This window comes from Chrysemys picta, chromosome 2 (assembly GCF_011386835.1).
Source record: "Chrysemys picta bellii isolate R12L10 chromosome 2, ASM1138683v2, whole genome shotgun sequence".
Lineage (NCBI taxonomy): Eukaryota > Metazoa > Chordata > Testudines > Emydidae > Chrysemys > Chrysemys picta.
Window position 1 is genome coordinate 117,196,460 of NC_088792.1, and position 18,761 is coordinate 117,215,220.

Below are 18,761 nucleotides of genomic sequence, written 5' to 3' on the forward strand. Positions count from 1 at the left end.
CTGGGTTGGGGACGAGGACTGCAAGTGTCTGGGCTGGGGGTGGGGGGGTGGGGCACAGCTGGGGTCTAGGGGGGACAGCAAGTGTCTGGGCTGGGGGGGGCACAGCTGGAGTTTGGGGGAATGGCGAGTGTCTGGGCTGGGGGGACACAACTGGGGGGGATGGCGAGTGTCTGGGTTGGGGGGCACAGCTGGGGTCTGGGAGGGACGGCAAGTGTCTGGGCTGAGGGGGCACAACTGGGGGGGATGGTGAGTGTCTGGGCTGGGGGGCACAGCTGGGGTCTGGGTATCCTGTGGCTGGGCTCTGAGGGGAGTACGTGCAAGTGTCTGGGCTGGGGGTGCCCTGCAGCTGGACTCTGGGGAGAGGGTATGGTTGCCTGGCCCCCTGCTAAGTTCTGGGAGGTGGGGGCAGAGAAACAGGAACTGGGTTGTCATAAGGGTTTCCTTAGCTCTCTACTCCTGGAGGAATTTTTTGTGTGTCCGTACTGTTACAGACACAGTTGCTGAAAGGTATTTTGAAATAAATTACCAAAATAATGTAAACTGGCGTGATTATATAGTGTTGTTTTGACAAAATATGCAGAATTTTAAAATATTGTGTGCAGAATTTTTAATTTTTTGGTGCAGAATTCCCCCAGGAGTAACTCTTATGTCGAGCTGTTACAGTGCAGCTTCTGCTAGTACTTTTTGACAACTTAATTTTTGGCAAGTATTAGAACTAGGGCTGTCAAGCAATTAAAAAAATTAATTGCTTGATTAAAAAAATTAATCACGCAATTAAACAATAATATAATACTATTTAAATATTTTTGCCTGTTTTCTTCATTTTCAAATATATTGATTTCAGTTACAACACAGAATACAAAGTGTACAGTGCTCACTTTATATTTATTTTGGATTACAAATATTTGCCCTGTAAAAAAACAAAGAAATAGTATTTTTCAATTCACCTAATACAAGTACTGGAGTGCAAGCCCTTTATCATGAAAATTGAACTTACAAATGTAGAATTATTTACAAAAAAACCTGCATTCAAAAATAAAACAATGTAAAATTTTAGAGCCTACAAGTCTGCTCAGATAAACAAATTTGGTTACAATTTGCAGGAGATAATGCCTCCTGCTTCTTGTTTATGGTGTCTCCTGAAAGTGAGAACAGGCGTTTTCATGGCACTGTTGTAGCTGGCATCGCAAGATATTTACGTGCCAGAGTCACTAAAAATTCATATGTCCTTTCATCTTCAACCACCATTCCACAGGACATACGCCCATGCTGAAGATGGGTTCTGCTTGATAACCATCCAAAGTGGAGCGAACCAATGCATGTTCATTTTCATTATCTGAGTCCGATGCCACCAACAGAAGGTTGTTTTTCTTTTTTGGTGGTTCGGATTTCATAGTTTCTGCACTGGAGTGTTGCTCTTTTAAGACATCTGAAAGCATGCTCCACACCTCATCCCTCTCAGATTTTAGAAGGCACTTTTGATTCTTAAACCTTGGGTCGAATGCCGTAGCTATTTTTAGAAATCTCACATTGGTATCTTCTTTGTGTTTTGTCCAATCTGCTGTGAAAGTATTCGTAAAACAAATGTGCTGGGTCATCATTTGAGACTGCTATAACGTGAAATGTATGGCAGAATGTGGGTAAAACAGAGCCAAAGATATACAGTTCTCCCCCAAGGAGTTCAGTCACAAATTTAATTAATGCATTCTTTTTTAATGAGCGTCATCAGCATGGAAGCATGTCCTCTGGAATGGTGGCCGAAGCATGAAGGGGCATATGAATGTTTAGCAGTCTGGCACGTAAATACCTTGCAATGCCAGCTACAAAAGTGCCATGTGAACACCTTTTCTCACTTTTAGGTGACATTGTAAATAAGAAGCGGGCAACATTATCTCCTGTAAATGTAAACAAATTTGTTTCTCTTAGCGATTGGCTGAACAAGAAGTAGGACTGAGTGGACTTGTAGGCTCTAAAGTTTTACATTGTTTTGTTTTTGAGAGCAGTCGTAACAAAAAAAAAACTACATTATCGTGAAAGTGCAACTTACAAAAAAGACTGCACTACAGTACTTGTATGAGGTGAACTGAAAAATACCATTTATCATTTTTACAGTGTAAATATTTGTAATAAAAATAATATAAAGTGAGCAGTGTACACTTGGTATTCTGTGTTGTAATAGAAATCAATATATTTGAAAATGTAGAAAAACATCAGAAAATATTTAATAAATTTCAATTGGCATTCTATTGTTTAACAGTGCGATTAATCGCGATTTATTTTTTTGAGTTAATCGTGTGAGTTAACTGAGATTAATTGACAGCCCTAATTAGAACACTTTTTCTTCTAGAAAAAGTCAGTATTTTCCGTGTTCTGTTTCTAAGCCCTTTGGGGGGAAAGACCTTTATTTAAAAAAAAAAAAAAAAAAAAGCTCTTTGTAGGTATATTATCTTGCATGCTGCCAGGCATATCACTGATGTTTAATAAATAATGTTGTTTCTCTCTTATTAGCACCTCAAAGAAAGAAGATATCAGGCTGAGTGTCTTAAAGCTGCTAAACAGACATAACATCGTTTTTGGTGATTACACATGGACTGAGTTTGATGATGGTTTTCTGAACAACAATGTGCAGTCTGTGTCAATTGTGGACACAGAGCTAAAACTGAAAGAAAGACAGGTAATCACATTTTTGTAAATATAAAAAGGATACGCTTTTTATAGAAAAATGTTATCAACTTGCTATTAAATCAGATTAAATTATAGTAATCTGTTTAATTAAGCTTACTCTTAGCTTTACCCTCCTGTATTCTCAGAGTCAATTATTTCTGATATTGTATGTTTTATTTTTGTTTCTTTCAAAATGGTCATAGTCTTGCATGTGTAAAACCTAAGTCAGGAACAAGTACAGCAGCAATCACTGCACCGTAAAAGATGGATACAAATTTCCCAGAATTATTTCTTTTCTTCTCCCCCAAGAGGCAAACAAGTGTGTATGCAGTTTTTACAAAGGAGGTGTATATCAACAGGCAAAAGATAGGCATTGAGATATACTAGCAGAAAACCACAAATTTTAGTTCATCTCCTGGTGATGCAGTATCAAGCTCTCATATTTTCAATTAAACAAATTTATCCCTTTTTCTACGTAACATTGTTTCATTGGAGCAAAAAGATGGAGAAAATATGGTATAGTAAAAATAATGGTGTAGTAATACAAATCCTGAAAATACCCACACTTACAACCTGTTTTCCAAATTTAATTCTGTGTGTCTGGTTCTTTCATGAATTGACCAGAAAAGTAGTCTGATTCTTCAGGTGACAGACAAAATGTCTGATTTCAATAGGCAAAACTATATTTACCCTGTCACATAACACTAGAACAATGGAACACTAACAAAATTAAAAGGCTGCCAAATTTAAAACTGGTAAATGGAAATGCAATAGGTATTTAACCTGTATAACTTATTGTCATAGGATGTTGTTGAGGCTAAAATATGAGGAGGATTCAAAAGAGTAGACATGTATATGAACGAGACGATTCATGGCTACAATAGGTAGTGTAAATGTTCGAAGGAGTCTAACCATCCTGCTGGAGCATACGAGACAGCCACTCTGCTTGGGGAGTCTCCTCCATTTAAGACTCTTTAGTCTTTTAAAAATGTCATCTGTATTAAAGTTAATATTTAAGTCAGGAGTGGGGAACCTACAGCCCGCGGGCCCAAACCGGTCTGCTGCTTTATTTCATCCAGCCCACGGCAAATCTCTGTGCTGTGAGCCGGAAGCCCCGAGCCTCGTCCCCTTGCAGTGCTGGAGCCGTGAGTGGCAGCTTGTCCCTCTGCGGGGGGAAGCTGGGGTTGCCTTGCTGTTAAAAGTCCAGTCGGTTCTGCGCAGCTCCTGGAAGCAGCCAGCTTGTCCCTGTGGCCCCTAGGAGCAGGGGTGATCAGGGAAGCTCCACGCGCTGCCCCCGCCCCCAGTGCTGGCTCCGCAGCTCCCATTGACCAGGAACCGCAGCTGATCAGAGCTGTGGGGATGGCACCTGCGGGCTCTTCAATCAGCTGCTGTTGAAGAAGGGGTAGCTGGATGTTGCTCCGAGTAATATTCACTGATATTCTTGATGGCTGTCTTTGGGTGCAAAATTCATTTCACTACTTGAAACTATAGTTCAATCCTTTCAGAATGTGGAAAGTGGTAGTTCTACATTGTCTGATGCCAAGAACGAGTTCCTAAATACTAAGAAACATTGTGAAAAGGCTGAACATAGTCCATTTGCAAAAGCTGAAGAGAAAGATAATAGACAAAATAATACCATGGAAAAAATCAAGTGATCACTCGCATACATCAATGCTGCCTACATTCTTGAGCCCAGACCTTTCTGATAACTAATTTGATTCGGCTTGTGACCTAATAGTGGCTGTTGCATATTTTAAGATATACAAATGAACAAATCTGACAGGCAGCAAATTATAAAGCATGAAGCAGCCTGTTCAGTCATAAAACAATATCGAGTACAATACCAGCTGTTGAATCAAAACCGCTTTCTTTATCATGGTGGAAAGGGTTGTCCTTGCTCTGTAGTTACAATGGCAAAATTTACATCACTCTGTGCACTAAACGAAATTGGTCAGCTTGGGGAATGGTCCATTCAAAAATCAGAAATAAACTGAAGACTTCCACTGCTGGGGAGATAGTGACTGTCACTAAGATTAGAGAAGAAAATTGCAGGTGAAAAATTTAGTCAGTATTCATCAGATTAAGAGGAAGAGGGAGATATTGATGAATTTGATGATGACGACAAAGATATAGATGAAGCAGTTGAAGCTAATAAAGAAAAAGATAATGTAAAGCGAGATGCTGCCTGCCTAACAAGTTTATTAAAAATAACTTTTGTGAGTTTTTCTGTTTAATTTCATTTTTTCTCTTTTAACTGTTAAATCTTGAATAAAGTTGACATTTAAATGCTAACCTAACATTGCTAAAAAAGTAATTATTTTTTCATTATCAAACTTCATTTAATTTTCACATTTTTCTTAGTTAAAATAACTGAATTAAGTAATTTTTTGTAATTGGGCATAAGTATCTATCTAAGGGTAAGCCTATTGTTGCCCATCTTTTTTTGTTACTATTGTTCTAATAAATTAGTGCTTTGATTAAATATTTGACCATTTTTTACTTTGATCATATTTAATCAACATTTGATTGGTCAATTGGCCAGTGATTTTTAGACCAGTAAAATGCCCAATCACATAAATCCCCCAAAAGTAAACTTCAGAGTTCAGGTTGAAAGTGATTGTTTTCTTCAGACAGGCCACTTCAATGAAATCATCAAGAAGAGCTGAATTAATGTTTAGAAGAGGTTCATGGGCAATAGACATCCTAAGAACTTTATTCCAAAGAGTTCTGCAGTTTTTAGTTATTCTGATAAATACTAGAAATGTGGAATGTTCAGTCTCCCATCTACCGCATTCAAAACCACCGAATGAATTGAAATAATGTAAGATGCACAGAAGGTGCATGAATACCATCTCATTCTCAGTATGATTTATTGTGGGGGAGGGAAGGGGGAATAATTGACTAAAATTCAATCACTGGTTCTAAAATATACAGCTCTTTACCCAAAAACCTCAGATTGCTTCTGTGTTTAACCCAATTCTTAACTTTTTCTAAAAAGAAAGCTTATTTATTACAAGCTACCAAAAATGAGTTATTTGACTTATCAACTTACTTATTAAAGCTGATTTTTTTCTATCCATTTTAGCCCATTAACTTGAGCAAATGCAATCTCTCGATTCATATTTTTCATCTGAATGACGAAGGACCAAGCACTGAAAATCTAGAGGAAGAGAATGAGAATATTGTTGCAGCCAACCACTGGGTGCTGCCTACAGGTACTCTTCTTTGGTAGCCAGCTGGGGTCCAGAGGGAAATCTGTGAATGGGAGGGGACATGGTTGTTTGGCTGTAGCTATAGGGCTGCTTGTTAAAGGTAATCTGTATATGGGTTCCCAACAGGTGTGAGGAAGCAATGAATTAACAAATATTTTTTTTAGTCATCATTTTTTCACTGAAGCAATGCAAAAGATTCTGGGATATGGTGCACAATTCTGAAGTACTAGAGGTGGAGGAAGTAAGTGTTTTTGTGGCCATGAGTGAAAATGCGTGGTCTAAATGAATATTTATTTGACAAGAACACTTCACAGATTAAAAGCCTTCTGTTCTGGTTCTTGTTGTACATTCTAATTAACTTTTGGGCACCTGTTCTTGCTCATACACTTAATATCCTATGTATGCACACTCTCTTGTCTCACTGTATTATCCCATCTTGTCAAGTCATTCATTTAAGAAGGAAAACAAAACAAAACTGGGAGGAGGAGAGGAGTGTAGGGGCCTTGTTCCCAAGATCGGAATAAGATTTGCCCAGGATGTATTGAAATAGAGCCTGATTCTCTCTGCTACTACCATGTCTTCAGGGGAACCAGATTGGGCACTCTTAGATGGAAGGGAGGGAAACAGCAGTTCCATGGCATTCTCTCCCTTTGACCAATCCTGTGGAAAACCTGAGTACACCACATAGTTCATGCTCCACTCCTTGGGAAGGGTTATGGATGGGAAGGTGGCTGTTCATTTTGCCATGTAAGATCATATATTAGGGTGGTTCTTTCCCAGCCACCTTCTCAGCTTTCAGTTCCTACCTATGAAAATCTCCTGCTATGATTAAGAGGAAACCCTGCTTTTAAAACCTTTTAGTTTCCTTTCTGAAAGCTCTGAAACTTATTTATAAGATTTTAATTTTCCTATTTAAAAAAACACATCACATAAATACAAACCAAAATCAAGCAGTTGATTTTTACTCATTTTCTACAACTCCTTGTTTTTTCTGCCTTTCTCACTTACATACCGACAATAGTCTTGTAAAAAAAAAAATGAATTATAAAACTGGCCTTTTTAATAAACAAATGTCCTGGCTTTCAATAGATTTTACTCTTCACAAACTTCGCATCTCACTTTCACATTTTTAACATGGAAAATAAAATGATTGGGAACAAATTCTATTCAATTAATTTTTTCCTACCTATAGGTAAATGTTACTGAAAGTTGAAACCAGTAAATAATTTAACCCATACTTACAGTTGTTGACCAAATAGTAGTATGTGCTAGAAGTTGTAAAACTCTCTGATTCACTAATGAGATAAGAACTTTCCTTTCAGGGCAACAAAATTAACCTAGGTTAATTTTTATCGTTCAAAATTGTCTGCTGTTTGTTCCATATCTTTAATTATGGTTGAGCGTGTTTCTTATTGCAGAAAATCTGTCAGCATTATAATGCACTGTTTAGATAACAGATCACTGGGTTTAACTGAGCGTTCTTAGTTATAGCCATTATGTATGATTCTATTTATTAATATTGTTTTGCAGTTGAATTCCATGGTCTTTGGGAGAGCCTTGTGTATGACACTGAAGTAAAATCGCATGTAAGTTGAATGAATAACCCCTCTGTGGACAAGGAAGTCTTGACAGGTAGCCTGTAGAAAGTGCTGCAGCTTGGGGAGAAACAGTCTTCAGAAATGAAACTTCTTTTACATGGAATTTTATAAAGCCTTATTAAACTTTTGTGTTTGAGGAGAAGTATGCTTTTTAATTACCTTGTTAGTATATTTCTAGTCAGCTAAAATAAAGACAGAACTTCGCAAAATGAGATCTTTTTCCCCCCCAGTTTTCTTAATATATTTTACACAAAAACTTTCTGGATAAAAATAGATCAAAATGGGTATGTTAAATGATGCATCTAAATAAGAGTTGTTTTTTGAGCAGCCCTGCGCACTTGCATCTTGCATTGACTTCTGCAAAGGTGGTAGATATTCTCAACTTCTGAAAAATAGGCACCCAGCATAAATTACTTTATTTCCAGATACCCAAACTCAAATTTTGGCCATAACACTTCATACAAAATAAAACTTTTTGTTTTACAATTTGTGAATAAACGGCGATCCTGAGGGATTGTGACTTAGCATATTCTTGCAAGCTGTATTGTGGACTGTAGTAACAGCTCCATTGTTTGGCTTCATTGTTGGAGTTGTATTCAGATCTTGGATGAAAGCAGACTAAAACTCGTTAATTTTACCTTTTGTAGTTTGAATTTAGTCTGCAAAGTTTAGTGATATTATCATGTAAACGTTACAGAAATTACGTAGCCCAGTTGAATTTTCCATAACATTTCATGATGGTGATACACTGTCATATTAACTATTTAAAGGTCAGACTTTTAAAAAAATGTTTGACAGTCATATTTTTTGAACTCCTTTAGCTGAAAAAACACAGCCTCAAGAAACTCTGAATTCTTCCATTGACCTAATTGTGTCTACAGTGGGGGTTAAGTCAACCTAACTGTTGCAAAAGGTGTGAAATTATTCATAGTCCTTGAGCGATGTAGTTAGTTTGACTTAAGTTTTAGATGTAGGCCAGGATTAAGACATCTACATGCCTATTCTCTAATGCATTTCTTCATTAATGGTCCCCCGACCATGAGTGTCTGTTGTAGGAACTGAAGTCAGCTGGAGCAGCAACATTTCCAGTAATTAAATAAAATATCTTACAAGAGAGAAGCTCTTAGAGCAGAGTTAGTAGCTATTAGGGCTGTCGATTAATCGCTTAACTCATGGGATTAACTCAAAAAAATTAATCACAGTTTTAATCGCACTGTTAAACAATAGATACCAACTGAAATTTATTAAATGTTTTGGATGTTTTTCTACATTTTCATATATATTATATTCTTTGTTGTAATTGAATTCAAAGTGTGTATTAATTTTAATTACAAATATTTGCACCGTAAAAATGATAAACAAAAGAAATAGTATTTTTCAATTCACTTCATACTAGTACTGTAGTGCAATGTCTTTGTCATGAAAGTGCAGCTTAAAAAATTAGATTTTTTTTTTTTGGGTTACATAAGTGCAGTCAAAACCAAAACAATGTAGAACTTCAGAGCCTACAAGTCTGCTCAGTCCTACTTCTTGTTCAGCCAGTTGCTAAGACAAACAAGCTTGTTTACATTTACAGGAGATAATGCTGCCTTCTTCTTATTTACAATGTCACCAGAAAGTGAGAACAGACGTTTTTGTAGTTGGCATTGCAAGGTACTTACGTGCCTGATATGCTAAACATTCGTATGCCCCTTCATGCTTCGGCCACCATTCCAGAGGACATGCTTCCATATTGATGACGCTTGTTAAAAAAATAACGTGTTAATTAAATTTGTGACTGAACTCATTGGGGGAGAATTGTATGTCCCCAGCTCTGTTTTATCTGCATTCTGCCATATATTTCATGTTATAGCAATCTTTGATCATGATTGGCATATGTTGTTCGTTTTTAAGAACACTTTCACTGCAGATTTGACAAAATGCAAAGAAGGTACCAATGTGAGATTTCTAAGGATAGATATAGCACTCGACCCAAGGTTTAAGAATCTGAAGTGCCTTCCAAAATCTGAGAGGGACGAGGTGTGGAGCATGCTTTCAGAAGTCTTAAAAGAGCAACACTCTGATGTGGAAACTACAGAACCCAAATCACCAAAAAAGAAAATCAACCTTCTGCTGGTGGCATCTAACTCAGATAATAAAAATGAACATGCGTCGCTCCACACTGCTTTGGATTGTTATCGAGCAGAACCTGTCATGAGCATGGACACATGTCCCCAGGAATGGTGGTTGAAGCATAAAGGGACATATGAATCTTTAGCTCATCTGGCACACAAATATCTTGCAATGCTGGCTGCCACAGTGCCATGCGAATTCCTGTTCTCACTTTCAGGTGACATTGTAAACAAGAAGCAGGCAGCATTATCTCCTGCAATTGTAAACAAACTTGTTCGTCTGAGAGATTGGCTGAACAAGAAGTAGGACTGAGTAGACTTACAGGCTTTAAAATTTTACGTTTTATTTTTGAATGCGGTTTTTTGTACATAATTCTCCATTTGTAAGTTCAACTTTCATGATAGAGATTGCACTCCAGTACTATTTCTTTTGTTTTTTACAGTGCAAATACTTGTATTAAAAATAGTGAGCACTGTACACTTTGTAATTGAAATCAATATATTTGAAAATGTAGAAAACATCCAAAATGTTTAAGTAAATGGTATTCTGTTATTGTTTAACAGTGCAATTTTTTTAATCACGATTGGTTTTTGTTTAATCGATGGTTAGCCCTAGTAGCTATGCTATTTAGAAGAAATCTTCAGCTGGGGTGAGAGGGTAGGGAAGGCTGATGGCCATTATACTGATGAGTCCAGGTTAGGAGAGCCTGTGTCTCCGAGTCAGCCATAGGGCAGTATACCTTACTGCCTAGTCTGCTTGCTTCTTAACTCTTTCCCCTATAATAAAACACCACCCCTGCTTTCCCATAAACTCAGCATAAAACAAGTGGTCTGATGAACTTTCCTTACTGTATTGCTCTCAAACAAAACCGTGATTTTAGCAGATGCGAGGGCTGCTTTGGTAACATAGCTCATAACTCCACTTTTCAGTGGACTTTAAATCTTCTCCCTCTGCTTGCCATATTCAAGCCAGTCCATACTAATGAAAAGCAACATGGGGCAAGACTGGGTTAGGAAGGGGTTGAAAATTTAACTTCATATAAAACTATTAATGCCCTCTAGACCATTGAAAGGTTTGCAATTTATCTTATGGGATACATAGAATGACTAATTTTTCCTGTTTTTCTAGAGGGTGAACTGGAAAAACAGTGGAAATTTGACAGACTCATAGACTGGCTTAGTAACGAGACTTTGGGTGCAGTTTTCAACCTCTTGGTTCCTCATCTCATGAAAAACCAACTTTAGGGAGGAGTTGAAAATTCCAGTAACTATCCATTATTGAGGCTGGCGCTGGGTGTAACAAATGTTTGGTTTGCTGTGAGGGTTGTCCAGTAAGTCACACCATTAGTGTTCACCCAAATAATGCCAAATGTGTCCCATGGTAATACACCCCTACCTTTTGATGGCCTCCCGGTACCTGAAAGAGGTGCTTAGAATAGCAGAGCTCCACACAAGCAGTTGCTCCTTGATGAAGGTCCTGTGCTTCCTTAGAAGCTTGTAAAATAACAAAACCTTGAGCTACAGAGCATGCTCATTGGGACAGTGGTAACAATTAGATGTTTAACTATAGAATTATTGGCACTAAGTTAATCACTTTTTAAAATGCATATTATTAATACTTTTCAAAAAGAAAAACTTAAATATTTTCACAATTAAGTGAGCTAGTCCATGCGTAACAAAACAGCATGTTCTTAACATTTCAAATTGTCTTGGTTCCTGAGGAAAGGTGGAAATGTTCTTTAAGCCCTGATGCAGTTTCATTTAGAAACTATACAGCGTCAATAAACATATTAAAAGTATTATCTGTCTTTTAGAATTGTCTTCTGGTGGCTTGTTCACTTTCAGTAATGTACCTTCTCACTGCTATTGGGTCATCAATTGATTGTTCCCCTTATCCAGCGTGAAAATAATTCTAAAATTTTATGGTTTCTCCTTGACCCAATTCAGGCTACCCGTCCTGGGTTTTTTTCTGCTGCATGGACTTCCTGTTGGTGACAGCTGTTCACCTCTGAAATGACAGTACTTTTAATCTATTTTAAAATTAACCTATTGCATAGTAGGTGAACTGGAAGCTGATATACTGAAAATAACAATAGGCACATGGACCAAACACTACATTGAAAAATAAATACTACATTATTGGTAAGAAGAGAAACTAAATAATAACCATCAAACGGAACTTAACATCTAGAAAAAGATTACTTTGCACTTACATGCCTATTTAAACTATGGATAGATGAATTGAAACTACTTCTCAGTGTTGCAAAACTAAAACACTTTGAAAAGCTGGAAAATATTAACAGTATTACTATGTAGTTACAGAAATTCATAAAGATACTCCTGTTCACACACGCATTCCAATTTTAGAAAAGGAGTCCCTAAGAGAACTGTTGCAGAATAACAATATTGAGTATGTAATCAAGAGTGAAAAGACATCTCAAGAATTAATATGTAATATGTGTTAAGAACATTTTCAAGTTCTCATAGATTTTTTTAAAAACAGTTTTGGTACAACATAAAAACTTTTTTGTTTTGTATAATGGCTGTACCTACAGGACTTATGGCGTTCAATATTGCAGGAATGTTACATTGACTTCTCAGTGAAAATTTAACATAAACAGAAAATTGAGATATAGCAATAGAAATTAAAATATACTATTGGGTATTCCTATTCTAATTATAGATGAAGTGAATATAGAGTCAAACCTCTTATCTTTCAGTCAGGAAACTAAAAACTGAGGACAGCAAACATTCTTTTGTCTGGAGAATTCCTACTATTTACATTTGTCCTGAGTAAAGCAATTTACCCATTGCTTACAGTAGCAAATAAACAGTTCCATAGGAAGTAAAGAAAATTTGACTGGAAATATTTATATATGATGGACTATCGGTATATATCCGAAGATACAGCATATGGTTAAATGTCAAATAGCATCAGGCATTATGACTAAGAAAAATATACATCTTCTAGAACACCTGAAAGTAAATATAATATCATATGGATGTGATTGAAGCAGCTCTGTCATTATTCCAGACCAGCAACAAAATCCAGTTTTTCATGTCAAACACTGAATCATAAATACAAAAAGAGCAATGACAAGTTTTCATCTAAAACATAGATTGGACAGCAACCCATTTTCAGAGTGTATGATGCAAGTAGGTTTTTTTTTTTTTTTTTTTTTTGATTTCATATCAAATTTGACAGTGTAGAACAATACCACCAATTAAACACAGGTTCAATTGCATATCTTACAAGACCTTTTGGTAATTGGGAATCCATAGATACCATGGTAGTCTATGCCATTTCCAATAATATTGGTAAAAATATTTTCAGATACACCTCTTCCCCAATATAACACGAATTCGGATATAACGCGGTAAAGCAGTGCTCTGGGGGGGCGGGGCTGCGTACTCTGGTGGATCAAAGCAAGTTCGATATAAAGCGGTGAGATTTTTTGGCTCCCGAGGACAGCGTTATATTGGGGTAGAGGTGTATTTATTGTATCTAGAGTAAAGGCACTAAAAGTAAATGTCAGTTTGAGAAACGCAAGCAGACCAGAATTTAATTTAAAAATATATTTTCACACCTCATTTAACAATGGTTGGTATCAGAGAGAAAAATATATAAAAAAATAAAAACGAAAATGAATAGTACTAAGATAAGTAGAGGTGGTCAAAAATGCAGCTTCGATGGGGCCTAGAAATTTGCCTTGCTCTATGCACTTCTTTCATAGTAGTGATGATGATGTTGTGTTATGTTCTCTCATTAGTAATCCTATTATTAGTATGTGTATTAACTGTTCTTTCCCTTCTCTTGAACTAGCTACTTGACTATGTGATGACAACTTTACTGTTTTCTGACAAAAATGTTGACAGCAACCTGATATCCTGGAACAGAGTTGTCTTGCTGCATGGTAAAGATTACAACTTCTAAATAAAGAGTAAATGTATTGATAATGAAGCCATTCTCTTGACTAAGCTTACTGCACTTCTGTGTGGTAGAATGTGGGTTCCTTTTCTCACTGGTTCTCTCCCCAAATTACCAGTAACGGAAGCAATCCCCCAATGGCAGGAAATGCTTTGTCATTGAATAATGATCCCTTTGGATGATTAGGGAGCAGCATTGACAGGGTTTCTCTAGAAGCTGTATCTAGTCTTCTTTGGCAAGAATGCAATGGAACTTGGAGCAAAGAAACCTTTCAAAATAACCAAGTGATAACTAATATTAAACAGATTAAATTGTTTGTTTAATAAACTAAAATGTATAATTACCTCCAGATACAATAGTAACCATTATATTTTCAATTGTTAAGTGAATACTTATTGTGGTGTTTCTTGTACAATATGGTTTTTGGACCATCACTTAGTTGCTTTGGTGATGCAGGATTAAGACTTCAACTGAACCATTATGTACCAAGTGGCAGTCCAGAATGAGCTTCCGTGACCAACAGATGTTCTTAATGGAAATGCTAATTAATGGATATTCACTTACCCCTAGTAAAGCTACCATGAGATTTTGTAATAAATAGAGCAAATTAATAGAGAGCTCTCTTCTCTTGGTTTATTTATAGGTCTAAATATAAAATGTTGTTGAAAACTGAAAAATGATTTTGAAGGGAGAATTGGATCCTTTATATCACTGGAATACTTGAGTCATACTGGATTTGTTTAAATATATATGTTAGAATAGGAAAAAAGCTAAGAATATCAGAATCTGAAGGTGTGGTGGGTTTTTTTGTTTTGTTTTGTTAAATGTAGCCACATTACAACTACAACATTGACTTTGTGATCCATTGGAGTACTGTCATCTTAGCGGGTTACAAATAACACAGTTAAGTTAGTGTACACACATGAACTTTTTTGACAATGTTTGCATATTCACTCTTCCCAGACTAGTTAAGCATGTTTGTATTGGTCCTTGGAAAATCTGGGCAGCTATCCTGAAGGGGGTGGAGTGCCCGAAGGGCAAACCCACAGTGTGTCATCCCTTACACACTGGGCAGGGCGCTCTGTAATGTCTTAATGTACAGATTGCTGGAAGGAAGGTGGGACTGGCCAAATGCAGGCATAGCATTTATCTATACAAATAGAAAACAAATATGCTGAATCAGGTGCAGGAAGACAACAATATGCCATCTTAAGCTAGCAATCTACATTATTTAGGAAAAAAAAAAGGCACTGCTTGGGCAGTCTCACTAGTGGGAATTCTTGCATACGAGGGAGGGTGCAGGCATTTTAACTACCATGCTGTCTGGATGTGCTCCAAGCAGGGTTAGATGGCATAGTAATAAAACACCTACTCCCAGTGTAAAATAGTGCAGTTAGTGGAGCTGCTTCAGTGGTAATGCAGTTCTGATAGATTTTTAAAATAATGCTAGTGCAGAGGGAGAAATGCTGTTAGCTGCCATGGTTACTGGGAGTTTAACCATCTGTCTGTGCGCAGACCATGTTTAGAGGCAACTGTGCCAGTAGCTGGTTACAATCTCTGTTAAAAGATGCAGTGTAGATAAGGTGCAGTTCTAGCACTAAGGAAGATTTGGACACAGTGAACAATCTGTATAACTGTTCAAATTGGCAGCTATTGTAGTGTAGTGTGTTTTATTTTATATTGTCAAATGTAATTAGTGCTGGTTTTGGAATTCAGTAGCTAAGGAGATGTCAGGCCATATTAGCTAGTATGTGTTCCTATGTAAAGTATTATATGGATATGGTTTGAATATAGGTCCTCCAGGAACTGGTAAAACTTCACTCTGCAAAGCATTGGCTCAGAAGCTGACCATTAGACTTTCATACAGGTAATTTTTGTTAATATTTTGGTTTAAAATACAGTTTACTTTGTTAAACATCTGTAACCCATTAAGGGTGGCTAAAATCTGCCACCAGGTATGGCTAAAATCTGCCACCAGGTTTTCTTTCAGGCAGAGATTAGGTGCTGAGTGTTGTTCCTTATGTAGCATCCCTGGCTTGTTGAATGGCAAATGCTCACATTTGTCATATCTTATACTGAAGACACTGGGCCCGATTCACCAATGCCTTTCATTGTAGGCAGCTACTTACACCACTGGATGTAAAACACTACAAATTTAGAATGATAGTGTATTATACCTACTTTGCACACTCATAAAGTACTACAGAAGGTGAAGAGCCAAGCTGAAACAGGCCCATTGTTTTGTTTGCATACAAAATAGACCACATCTTTAATAATTAAATAAACAGCTTTTAGAGCCAGACATATATTTGTTTTGTGTTGTTTGTTTTATAGATCAACAGAGCCTCCCTTACTCATCTTGTATATTCAGACAGACAAGTAGTAGCATTCAATTTAACATTGCAAATCTTAGTAAACTAGAGAACTTACTATTTTATAAATATTGTTCAATTATAAATCATTATTACTCCAAGTAATGCAGTTTTTCCTCACATAAGTGTGTAATAGACATGGATTATATACTCTTACACTGAAATATTAACACATTTAATTCTAGGGTCAGCCATACGTAATTTAGCATTCCTGGCAATGTCTTAAGAACTGATGAGAATTAGCTTGATACTTTTATTACTTTGGACTGTAAGTAATTACCAGAAGATAAGAATAAGGTTATTGGCATGGTAGTCTATACCTGAATTGTGCCTAAATAGAAGCCAGTGTCAAATCTTAGATTTCTTTGACAAAAAAAAATTTGTGGAGAAGATTAAGAGCAATCATATGCTGACATAAAACTGAGATTGAAATTTAGTTTGCAATAGTTACATTTTATATTCAGATACTTGTTTTAGTAAGTACAAAGCACTAATGTTGAAAGAATTCTGATATGCTATAATGCCACAGTTCACAAAATTCTTTTTTTAAATATTGAAGATGTAAGCTGTAGTTATTGATTCCTTTGCACTCAACAGTAGAATTAATTTTACAATATAATTGTTGATGATTTCTCCCATATTTTAGATACAGATATGGACAGTTAATTGAGATAAACAGTCATAGCCTCTTCTCTAAGTGGTTTTCTGAGGTACGTGTTATCTAACTCATTACACAATTTTAGCTTTGTGGTACAGATAAACAAAATTTACTATGATCTTCAATAGGTGTATCAGTTCTGGGAACCAACTTATATGTGGTGTGACAGACCCAGACCAGTGGGGTACAGGAGTCTGGCAGAGGGCAAATATACTGGTCACTGGATGAGTAGTTTTCTGTTCCCTGAGTGACCAGAGCAGGGGCTGCACTAGAGTAATCAGGAACCTGCTAGAACCAGTTAAGGCAGGCAGGCTAATTAGCACACCTGGAGCCAATTAAGAAGAAGCTGCTAGAATCAATTAAGGCAGGCTAATCAGGGCACCTGGGTTTTAAAAGGAGCTCACTTCAGTTTGTGGTGCGAGAGTGAGGAGCTGGGAGTAAGAGGCGCAAGGAGCTGAGAGGGTGTGCTGCTGGAGGACTGAGGAGCACAAGCGTTATCAGACACCAGGAGGACAGTCCTGTGGTGAGAATAAGGAAGGTGTTTGGAGGAGGCCATGGGGAAGTAGCCCAGGGAGTTGTAGCTGTCATGCAGCTATTACAGGAGGCACTATAGAAAGCTGCAGTCCACAGGGCCCTGGACTGGAACCCAGAGTAGAGGGTGGACCCAGGTTCCCCCCACACCTCCCAATTGACCTGGACTGTGGGTTCTTCCAGAGGGGAAGGTCTCTGGGCTGTTCCCCAACCCACATGGTGAATCTCTGAGGCAAGAAAATCCGCCAATAAGCGTAGGACCCACCAAGATAGAGGAGGAACTTTGTCACAGTGGATACAATTAGAGTTGTAAATAATAAACTAAGACTTGGAAAACGAAGTAAAAATAGCCTAATATATTTGTATTTTCTTTTCAGAGTGGCAAACTTGTAACCAAGATGTTCCAGAAGATTCAAGAGTTAATTGACGATAAAGATGCTCTTGTATTTGTACTGATTGATGAGGTATGATTTCAGTGACATTAAGATGTGCAATTACTTTAATTTATGGGAAAGTAAACTTGAATAAAAGATGATCACTTAAATTTTTAGAGGAAAATATAGAAGTGTATTATGGCCTTGGCTACATTTGCAAGTTAGAGTGCATTAAATCAGCCCTGGGCGCCTTAACACCTGAGGTATTCACACTGGCAAGGCACTTAGAGTGCCTGGACTCTGCAGCTGGAGCGCTCCTGGTAATCCACCTCCACGAGAAGCATTGAGCTTGCTGCGTCCTGGGTGAAATGCCCAGGTGTCAGTGTGGACAACGTGTTGAATTACTGCGCTATGATTGGGATCCGGAAAAGTCCCATAATCCCTTGAAGTCAAATGGCCACTCTTGTCATTGTTTTGAACTTGGCTGCAGGCATGCGGATATCCTCTTTCAAAGCTCCATTTCTGACAGCTAGCATGCTTACCTGCTCCGGGACAAAGCAAACCATTACTGTGGAATGCTGCTGCCGCTGAGGCAGGCGTGTGTGGGGGGTTGATGTCAGGGTTCTTCTTCGAGTGCTTGCTCATATCCATTCCATTAGGTGTGCGCGCGCCACGTGCACGATCGTCGGAGAATTTTCTACCCTAGCAACACCGGCGGGTCGGCTGTGGAGCCCCCTAGAGTGGCGCCTTCATGGCGCTGAATATATACCCCAGCCGACCTGGCGCCCCCTCAGTTCCTTCTTACCGTCCCTGACGGTCGTTGGAACTGTGGAGCGCGGCGTAGCTGTTCTCCACTCTCCCTAGCTTATTCCATTATTCACAGTTATAGTTATAGTTCTAGTTGTATATAGTTAGATAGTTGTTTATTCACTTTCTTAATAGTTGTTATATAGTTAAAGGGGATTAAGGGGGTTGTCTCCCCCTTTTTCCCCCGGCGCGTGGCCGGGCTCATGCCCAAGGCTCCCGGCTTCAAACAGTGCGCCTCCTGCGCTAAGCCTATGCCAACGAGTGACCCGCACGACTCGTGTCTGAAGTGCCTGGGAGAGTCCCATCAGACAGATAAGTGCAAGATCTGTAAGGCCTTCAGGCCGAGGACCAAGAAGGAGCGGGACTTTCGGCTCCGGCAACTCCTTATGGAGGCGGCACTTAGCCCGGACGCTCCATCGGCGCGTCAGGCCCCGGCACCTAGCACCTGGGTGCGCAGTGCCCCGGCGGCACCGACCATTCCGACCACGTCGGACAAGCCTCCACGG

The 18,761-nt window shown here is 38.2% G+C and overlaps 1 protein-coding gene across 3 annotated transcripts in view; it reads left to right on the forward strand.

Annotated features, from left to right (window-relative positions):
- The window catches only part of TRIP13 (thyroid hormone receptor interactor 13), a 46,327-nt gene that overhangs the window by 7,384 nt on the left and 20,182 nt on the right, over window positions 1–18,761 (forward strand). For all 3 annotated transcript variants that reach the window (XR_010598478.1, XM_005296522.4, XM_024106193.3), the window contains exons 3-9: window positions 2,509–2,674; window positions 5,750–5,879; window positions 7,407–7,462; window positions 13,409–13,499; window positions 15,308–15,380; window positions 16,532–16,595; window positions 17,452–17,538. Coding sequence is in view for 2 of the 3 variants with exons in the window: in XM_005296522.4 (XP_005296579.1) it covers window positions 2,509–2,674; window positions 5,750–5,879; window positions 7,407–7,462; window positions 13,409–13,499; window positions 15,308–15,380; window positions 16,532–16,595; window positions 17,452–17,538 (667 nt within the window). In the remaining variant the exon portion in view is untranslated. The remainder of the gene's footprint in view (window positions 1–2,508; window positions 2,675–5,749; window positions 5,880–7,406; window positions 7,463–13,408; window positions 13,500–15,307; window positions 15,381–16,531; window positions 16,596–17,451; window positions 17,539–18,761) is intronic.